General features: G+C 42.5%; 1 protein-coding gene across 1 annotated transcript in view; it reads left to right on the top strand.

Annotated features, from left to right (window-relative positions):
- The window catches only part of LOC126139409 (mite allergen Eur m 3-like), a 58,335-nt gene extending 51,021 nt beyond the window's left edge, over positions 1-7,314 (top strand). The window contains exon 6 of the mRNA XM_049915227.1: positions 7,153-7,314. Coding sequence (XP_049771184.1) covers positions 7,153-7,314 — 162 coding nt within the window. The remainder of the gene's footprint in view (positions 1-7,152) is intronic.
- Positions 7,315-10,258: the final 2,944 nt, after the last annotated feature.

The raw sequence follows: 10,258 nt of genomic DNA, 5'->3' as shown, positions 1-10,258 counted from the left end.
GGTCTTCCTCCTGCTGAGAGAGGCCTATCAACGTCACTCACAAGTGGAGACATGAGCGCACAGAGAGGTGCACAAACTTGCGTCACGGCAGCCTTCCATCACTACAACACCAAGAGTTGCGGATTCCCCTGCTGGACGACCAGAAGCGTCAGGTTGAGACATGAGACAGGATGAAAGAGATGGCGGCCAACTGTACAGTACAAACGCCGGAGGTCAACAGAAAAGGCAGCACCTCAGTCACCCAAACCGAGAGAACTGACCAAGTAGTGCAAACCATCGAATTCATCAACAGCTGCAACTGTGTAATAGACACAGAATGGCAGAAGATTCAGTCTCAAACTAAGATGAACTGATCTATGAATAGAAACGTAGCTGGCTGCCACTACAAGGAGGAGGTCAACGTCCTGCAGCATAAATCCACAAGAAGTAGGTGATTTTGCTGATGCAAGCTGATGACACTTGAACAATGGAGCACTACAAAATCAACAAAACATGTTGAAAACACCACAGCACCCAAACAGGTGGAAGCACCAACAGTTATGGCCAAGGTTTTCGGAGGCTTCCCCTTAGCTGTAAGTCAAATGACAGAAGTGTCCCCTTCCAACCCCTCCTACAGTCTGAATAGTAAATATAACCCCACCTCCTCTCAAATACTCCTGCTGGTGTCACCGCAAACAAAATAAAGATGGAAACAGAACAACCTTACTTTAAGACATTCGCCGAGAAAATGCGAATTTGTATGCACTAGTAAGGCGTCCTCCATGAGAGGAAGGAATGAAATGTGCCAGAAAAAAAGTCTGTATCACCAAGAGTCTCACACTGGCAATGGTAGCACTCGCTTCACTCCATCGTCAGAGCTAGGGACGACTTAGGCTGTATCTCATTTTGAGAAACAAAAGCGGAATTGTTATCTTGAGCGTGGAGAGGGTTGTCAGTGATGGTGTCATTGCCAACATAGGCGCCGTCACTGTAGTCACCGGTGCGGCGTGTGCCGACCCTGTGTAGACAACCGCTTTTGGAAATAGGTGCTATAGCATATCAAGTTACTCTGATCGAGCAAATTGTCGCTGAATGCAGTCTGTCGTGTTTTTACGAACGGAGCTTGCTTTGCGAGACAATGAGAGGCCTGGACAATGCCGACACAAAATGCAGTTCAAGAAGACCTGGTACAAATCGATATGTCCTATATGATCACAACCCACATTGCCATCTCCAGAGATGTAGAAAAAATCCCATGCCACCAACAATCTCGCACTCGCCTCAGACAAATCCACTAACTGCGGTAACACTCTGCATCCAGTCCTCTTGGTGAAGTATCCAGGGAATAAGTCGTGGGAAAAACTAGAAGGTGCCATCGCTGAAACCGCATGAGGAGATTACTGCGCAAAGGCATTGTCCTTTGACTTCCAAGGAGTGCATGATGTGGCCACAAAGTTCCTGACTGTACACTTTGTCACTGAGACTGTACCCAGGGACCCCAGATGACGTGAGACTGTGATGTCGACTAAATGTGACTTTTCGTTGCTCGTGATGACACGGGAAGTTACTGATGTGCTGAGCAAGCTCGGGTTACAACGAGTGGCAGGCTTTCGCAAGGCGGCAGACAGGAACCAGTCGCTGGTCGAGCTGTTTGTAGGCCAAATCTGGCACAGAAAGAACAAAGACGTCGTCCTTGTCTGGAGGCTGAGGCGATTCAAGCTTGAAGTTTCCCAGACATGGAAAGAACTGAACGATTCTTCCACTGCCAGGAGCTAGGCCACTTGGTGAAGTACTGCCGAAACGCTGAGGCATGTGTGAAATGCATGCAAGTACATTACTCGTGCATCTGGTCCCACCCACACATCGCTGCACTGGTATGTGTCAGCTGTGGCAGCAAACAAAAGTCCATGTTTCACTGCTTCCCGCATATAATGTGTTGGTGCAGTGAAAAGAAGCCAAGATGAAGATTTGGAAAAAAAACACATGAGTGGAAATCCGCCTCTGCTCCACTACGAGTGCTCGCTACACAAGCAGGCGATGCCAACGACTCGATGGAACACACAGCCCTCAGCGAGAGGACAGCAGAAACAATCAGACTGCTGTTGGAGTGGCTCAAAGCTGCCCTGACGGCAGCATGGACGAAACCCTCCTTCTAATGCCTCCCATCAGCACTATGGCTCACCACCCTCTGCTGCCATCACAAGATGTGAGAAGCTGCAAACATGAGAAGAATGCGACCAGCAATGTTAGCCCTTGCAAAATTGCGCCGAGCTGATAAGGCTGCTGCATAGCCCCCAGTGATCGCCTCTACACCAGTCCATCCCAAAGGCTAACAGGAGAGTCATTGTGAGACGCCGTGCAGCACAGACGCCCGCAAGAAACGGCGTGATGTAAGGACAGCAGTGGCAGATCGTACAGATGCCACTTCACAGACAAAAGAGCTTGTGAGCCCATAGCGTCAGCACGAACTGTTGCGAAGTGGTGATTAGCAGAGGGAGTATGGGCATGTACACCTCTAACCTGGCTTCCACTAGCGCCATAGCATCGAAGTACACGGCTCAACTGGTACCGACAGAATATCACATGCCGTGCTGTCATCTTCAGTGATGAAAGCAGATACTGCCTGCAAACAATTGGTGGTCGTTCGTGTATATGACCTAGACGTGGTGAGAGCTGTCTCGTAGAGCGCATTCATCTAAGACACACTGCCCTCCCCCCCCCCCCCCCCCCCCATCCCTAGGTCTTACGGCCTGGGATGCAATAAGCAGCACCTCTTGTTCACCTTTGGTGTTTCTAGTGAGGACGCCAGCCAGTGCTCGGTACTGCAGAATGTTGTTAAACCCGTTCTTTTGCGATTCGTGCAAAAGGAAGGTGATGGGTTCTTCCAATAGCTGAATTCTCGCCCACACGCTGCCCCTGAAAGATGTGCAGCAATTTACTTCTCCAGCACGATCTCCGTACTTGTCTCTAATCGAGCACCTATTGGATATGATGGCACGAGAAGGGGTTTGTGTGACTCGTCAACCAACAATACTTACAGAACTAACTGAACGTGTCGAGCATGCGTGACACGATGTATCCCAGGCCAGTGTTGGCCATCTGTATGACTGAATGGATGTCAGAGTCAGCATCTGCATTGCCACCTGTGGAGACTACACCGTGTTCAGCATGTTCAGCATGGTTCAGCATGTTCAGCATGGTTCAGCATGGATCGATACCTGATACCATAGAACCACTTGTGCTATTGATCTGTAAAAGTAATCGTTTCATTTACTCAGTATGTACATTTCGCAAAATGAATCTTGAGTGAACTGCATTCCTCTAGAAGTGTCTACTAATTTTATTTTTGATGGCAGTGTATGTTAAAATATGGGGAATATTAAAATGTATGAATGCTCTTTATATACCTGTATAATTATATACATTTATGATTTACAGTCATCGGAGCAATACGTTTCAATATGCGTTACTACCCCACCATGAACCATGAACCTTGCCGTTGGTGGGGAGGCTTGAGTGCCTCAGCGATACAGATAGCCGTACCGTAGGTGCAACCACAACGGAAGGGTATCTGTTGAGAGGCCAGACAAACGTGTGGTTCCTGAAGAGGGGCAGCAGTCTTTTCAGTAGTTGCAGGGGCAACAATCTGGATGATTGACTGATCGACCTTGTAACACTAACCAAAACGGCCTTGCTGTGCTGGTACTGCGAACGGCTGAAAGCAAGGGGAAATTAGAGCCGTAATTTTTCACGAGAGCATGCAGCTTTACTGTATGGTTAAATGATGATGACATCCTCTTGGGTAAAATATTCCGGAGGTAAAATAATCCCCCATTCGGATCTCCGAGTGGGGACTACTCAGGAGGACGTCGTTATCAGGAGAAAGAAAACTGGCGTTCTACGGATCGGAGCGTGGATTGTCAGATCACTTAATCGGGCAGGTAGGTTAGAAAATTTAAAAAGGGAAATGGATAGGTTAAAGTTAGATATAGTGGGAATTAGTGAAGTTCGGTGGCAGGAGGAACAAGACTTCTGGTCAGGTGACTACAGGGTTATAAACACAAAATCAAATAGGGGTAATGCAGGAGTAGGTTTAATAACGAATAGGAAAATAGGAATGCGGGCAAGCTACTACAAACAGCATAGTGAACGCATTATTGTGGCCAAGATAGACACGAAGCCCACGCCTACTACAGTAGTACAAGTTTATATGCCAACTAGCTCCGCAGATGACGAAGAGATTGATGAAATGCATTATGAGATAAAAGAAATTATTCAGATAGCGAAGGGAGACAAAAATTTAATTGTCATGGGTGACTGGAAATCGATAGTAGGAAAAGCAAGAGAAGGAAACGTAGTAGGTGGATATGGAATGAGATTAAGGAATGAAAGAGGAAGCAGCCTGGCACAATTTTGCACAGAGCATAACTTAATCGTAGCTAACATTTGGTTCAAGAATCATAAAACAAGGTTGTGTACATGGAAGAAGCCTGGAGACACTGGTAGGTCGCAGATAGATTATATAATGGTAAGACAGAGACTCAGGAACCAGGTTTTAAACTGTAAGACATTTCCAGGGGCAGATGCGGACTCTGACCACAATCTGTTGGCTATGAACTGTAGATTAAAACTGAAGAAACTGCAAAAAGTTGGGAATTTGAGGAGATGGTACCTGGATAAACTGAAAGAACCAGAGGCTGTAGAGAGCTTGAGGGAGAGCATTAGGGAACGATTGACAAGAATGGTGGAAAGAAATACAGTAGAAGAAGAATGGGTAGCTTTGAGAGATGAAATAGTGAACGTAGCAGTGGATCAATTAGGTAAGAAGACGCCAGCTAGTAGAAATCCTTGGGTAAAAGAAGAGATATTGACTTTAATTCATGAAGCAGAAAATATAAAAATGCAGTAAATGAAGCAGGCAAAAAGGAATACAAACGTCTCAAAAATGAGATCGACAGGAAGTGCAAAATGGCTAAGTAGGGATGGGTTGAGGACAAATGTAAGGATTCAGAGGCGCATATCACTAGGGGTAAGATACATACTGCCTACAGGAAAATTAAAGAAACCTTTGAAGAAAAGAGAAGCACTTGCATGAATATCAAGAGCTCAGATGGAAGCCCAGTTCTAAGCAAAGAAGGGAAAGCAGAAACATGGAAGGAGTATATAGAGGGTCTATACAAGGGCAATGTTCTTGTGGACAATATTATAGAAATGGAAGGGAATGTAGATGAAGATGAAATAGGAGATATGATACTGCGTGAAGAGTTTGACAGAGCACTGAAACACCTGAGTCGAAACAAGGCCCCGGGAGTAGACAACATTACATTAGAACTACTAACAGCCTTGGGGGAGCCAGGCCTAACAAAACTACAATATTGTGAGCAAGATGTATGAGACAGGCGAAATACCCTCAGACTTCAAGAAGAATATAATAATTCCAATCCCAAAGAAAGCAGGTGTTAGCAGATGTGAAAATTACCGAAATATCAGGTTAATAAACCACGGCTGCAAAATACTAACACGAAATCTTTACAGACGAATGGAAAAACTGGTAGAAGCCGACCTCGGGGAAGATCAGTTTGGATTCCGTAGAAATATTGGAACACCTGAGGCAATACTGACGCTACGCCTTATCTTAGAAGGGAGATTAAGGAAAGGAAAATCTACGTTTCTAGGATTTGTAGACTTAGAGAAAGCTTTTGACAATATTGACTGGAATACTCTCTTTCAAATTATGAAGGTGGCAGGGGTAAAATACAGGGAGCGAAAGGCTATTTACAATTTGTACAGAAACCAGATGGCAGTTATAAGAGTCGAGGGGCATGAAAGGGAAGCAGTGGTTGGGAAGGAAGTGAGACAGGGTTGTAACCGCACCCCGATGTTATTCAATCTGTACATTGAGCAAGCAGTAAAGGAAAGAAAAGAAAAACTCCGAGTAGGTATTGAAATCCATGGAGAAGAAATAAAAACTTTGAGGTTCGTCGATGACATTGTAATTCTATCAGAGACAGCAAAGGACCTGGAAGAGCATTTGAACCGAATGGGCAGTGCCTTGAAAGGAGGATATAAGATGAACATCAACAGAAGCAAAACAAGGATAATGGAATGTAGTCGAATTAAATGAGGTGATGCTGCAGGAATTAGATTAGGAAATGAGAGGCTTAAAGCAGTAAACGAGTTTTGCTATTTGGGGAGCAAAATAACTGTTGATGGTCGAAGTGGAAAGGATATAAAATGTAGACTGGCAATGTCAAGGAAAGCGTTTCTAAAGAAAAGAAATTTGTTAACATCAAGTATAGATTTAAGTGTCAGGAAGTCGTTTCTGAAAGTATTTGTTTGGCGTGTAGCCATTTATGGAAGTGAAACGTGGACGATAAATAGTTTAGACAAGAAGAGAATATAAGCTTTCGAAATGTGGTGCTACAGAAGAATACTGAAGATTAGATGGATAGATCACATAACTAATGAGGAGGTATTGAATAGAATTGGAGTGAAGAGAAATTTGTGGCACAACTTGACTAGGAGAAGGGATCTGTTGGTGGGGCATATTCTGAGGCATCAAGGGATCACCAATTTAGTATTGGAGGGCAGTGTGGAGTGTAAAAGTCGTAGAGGGAGACCAAGAGATGAATGCACTAAACAGATTCAGAAGGATGTATGTTGCAGTAGGTACTGGGAGATGAAGAAGCTTGCACAGGATAGAGTAGCATGGAGAGCTGCATCAAACCAGTCTCAGGACTGAAGACCACAACAGCAACATGCGTTACTAAAACATAATAAAATCTAAAACAGGCTAATGACTTGGAAATTTGAGTTACATCTTTCCTTATCAATTGATTTGAAAAATGAATTTATGCAGAAGTAATCTAAAATTTCTTTTAGGAATGTGTATATTACCAGTTTTATTCGAGTGACTAATATTAGATACATATAATTTTTGGACTATTCTATGTTTCGATAAATACCACGGTGTAAATATCGACGGTAATCATTATCTTGACTAAAATACTGAGATTTATGTTTAGTGATGTGAATAAAGCTTGATCATGATCACAAAAATTTTTACATTGACTGGAAATACATGTGTATTACCTAAAGAGTGGTCAGAATATACCTTTTTAAAACATAGTTTTTCAAACATGCTGAGGTAACTTTATCAGGTTATCTTTGCAGGGTGATGGAGGGGGTCCGCTGCTCTACGAGGGAAAGGTCGTGGGGCTGGTGTCGTGGGGACACTATTGTGGTGAGCCTCCTTACCCCTCAGTCTACACACGTGTCTCCAGCTATGTGGACTGGATAACTGAGGGGACCAATGGCTCATGGGTGTATCACTAGCGATGTAGGATTTGTACTTGCTGCAGTTCTTATAAACTGATAAATATTATGTTTCAAGTTATATTATAACAATATGTCATCAAAGGTTAATCTGTCCGCAGGTGACAATAAAATTTCATCCAAAATTTTGTTTACAGCAATCTTGTATTCAGTCTGTGACACTGGGTCAAGCTCATTCACACTCCTAAAACGTATCCGTATATTGTAATATATATCGTTCAGTGCTCACCTTACACTTATAATGCCCTACCTCACTTATTTGTCCATATATTACTGAGAATAAATATTAAGCTATAATGACTAATTCGTAGTTTCAACAACGTTAAAATTTTCAGAAACAGCAAGTGCATCATATTTGCAGAAAAATGGTGCTTATCTTGCAAAGTTGGTCTCAGTATCAGGACTGGCTCCTTTGTTCCTGTATAACCTACTGAAAATATTTCGACCAGTGTCGTTTAAATGACAAGTAACTGGAACATTAGATTGCTTTCAACCATTTTCTTCTTCTTGTTCTTCTTCTTTCTCTTCTTACTTCCAGACACAAACTGTATCATCTCGTATTTTACGCTTTTCAAATATACATTGTGCAACTTTCTTGAGCCATACAAGGAACATAACAATCAGAGCACAACATTACCAAACTCTATAGATGCTACACCCATTCCACCCTAACTTATCAAACTCTAAAGCTATCAGAAGCAACTCGTAGGCACTTGGCACCACAAATACATTATATATTACGAATCTGGCTTCCAGTACCTTCTGGAATAGGATACAGTCCAAGTTTGTATTAATATGACTATCCTAAGTGAAACTATTTTTCAGCTTTAATTTATGCATTGTTTTCTAGACATCATTATTTAAATACAGATTTATAGGTCTCATGATAAATAACAAAGGCTGCAAAACTGAAGCATACCAATATTATATTTACTGTAAATTTGTTTTCGATACTTTATGTTGACAATTGTGATTACTTATTTTCATTGTACATGATCGATACTATGAATATGTTGATACGGATAATAAAAACACTTTAACAGGAAAGTAGTTATTTGGTAACCAGATATGTTGAAAAACATCTACAGACGATAAGTATATAATTTAGGTACGAAAATTAACCCAAGCACAGCGAAAATGTATACTGGCTCGAACATTTCAGTAAACATATGAACGTTCTGAAGAATCTAGGTTCACTACACACTGCAAGGTGAAAACAATTAGAGTGTTAGTCATCAAGTTATAGTCATCACCTCGAAAAATTCGAAGATGTGAACATGAAACTTGGTGAAGGTGGAAGTTCTTCTGTACATATTCATCCATCAACGTGAGACGTTTTTCACAACGATGAATGTTGTGACAGAGACCTTGGTTGTAGATGGATGCATTTGGATTCTACAGAAAGCATTGTCATTGTGGAAATATCTGCCACGCATTTCTTCCATCGGCCATGGAAAGAGAAAGACGTCATTGGGTACAACGTCAGGAGAATACGGGAAGTGAAACAACATGGGACAGCACAAAGAGTCAGTGTGCGTGACTGAGTCTTACGTAACATGTACTTGATTTACACAGAAACTAAACCTGAGATATACCTTACCTGTTTTAGATCTAACAGGGTCAAAAAAAGCAGAAAGAAAGCTGTGGTCAAAGAAATGGACAATGCAAAGAACGAAGTTCATCGGCAATTTGTTATTTCAGGAGGTGGGAGCCAGTGATTTTCTTAATTAACCGTTTTTTCTTTGGGTCACCAATCTTCTGACTTGTTTGATGCGGCCCGCCACGAATTCCTCTCCTGTGTCAACCTCTTTATCTCAGAGTAGAGCTTGCAACCGACGTTCTCAATTATTTGTTGGATGTATTCCAATCTCTACCCTTCTCTACAATTTTTGCCCCCTACAGCTCCCTCTAGTACCATGGAAAACATGCCCGATGTCTTAACAGATGTCCTATTACCCTGTCCCTTCTCTTTATGAGTGTCTTCCACGCATTCCTTTCCTCGCCGATTCAGCGCCATACCTCCTCATTGCCGGCCGCGGTGGTCTCGCGGTTCTAGGCGCTCAGTCCGGAACCGCGTGACTGCTACGGTCGCAGGTTCGAATCCTGCCTTGGGCATGGATGTGTGTGATGTCCTTAGGTTAGTTAGGTTTAAGTAGTTCTAAGTTCTAGGGGACTGATGACCGCAGATGTTAAGTCCCATAGTGCTCAGAGCCATTTGAACCATTTGAACCTCCTCATTCCTTACCTTATCAGTCCACCTAATTTTCAACATTCGTCTGTAGCACCACATCTCAAATGCTTCGATTCTCTTCTGTTACGTTTTTCCCACAGTCCATATTTCACAGTCATACAATTCTGTACTCCAGACGTACATTCTCAGAAATTTATTTCTCAAATGAAGACCTATGTTTGATACTAGTAGACTTCTTTTGACCAGGAATGCCGTTTTTTCCACTGATAATCCAATTTAGATATCCTTCTTACTTTGTCCGTCATTGGTTATTTTGCTGCCTAGGAAGCAGAATTCCTTAACTTTATCTAATTCATGACCATCAATTCTGATGTTAAGTTTCTCGCCGTTCTCATTTCTGCTACATCTCATTACTTTCGGCTTTCTTCGATGTACTCTCAATTCATATTCAGTACTCATTAGACTGTTCATTCCACTCAGCAGATCATGTAATTCTTTTCACTTTCACTCTGTATAGCAATGTCGTCAATGAATCGTATCACTGATATCGTTTCACCTTGAATTTTAATTCCATTCCTAAACCTTTCTTTTATTTCCATCATTGCTTCTTCGATGTACAGACTGAACAGTAGGGGTGAAAGATTACATCCCTGTCTTACACCCTTTTTAATCCGAGCACTTCGTTCTTGGTGGTGCACTGTTATTATTCCCTCTTGGGTCTTGTACATATTGTATACTACCCGTCCCTCCCTA

The sequence above is a fragment of the Schistocerca cancellata genome, chromosome 1 (assembly GCF_023864275.1).
Source record: "Schistocerca cancellata isolate TAMUIC-IGC-003103 chromosome 1, iqSchCanc2.1, whole genome shotgun sequence".
Lineage (NCBI taxonomy): Eukaryota > Metazoa > Arthropoda > Insecta > Orthoptera > Acrididae > Schistocerca > Schistocerca cancellata.
Note: the sequence above shows the minus strand (reverse complement) of the source record. Positions and strands in the feature narration are given on the sequence as shown.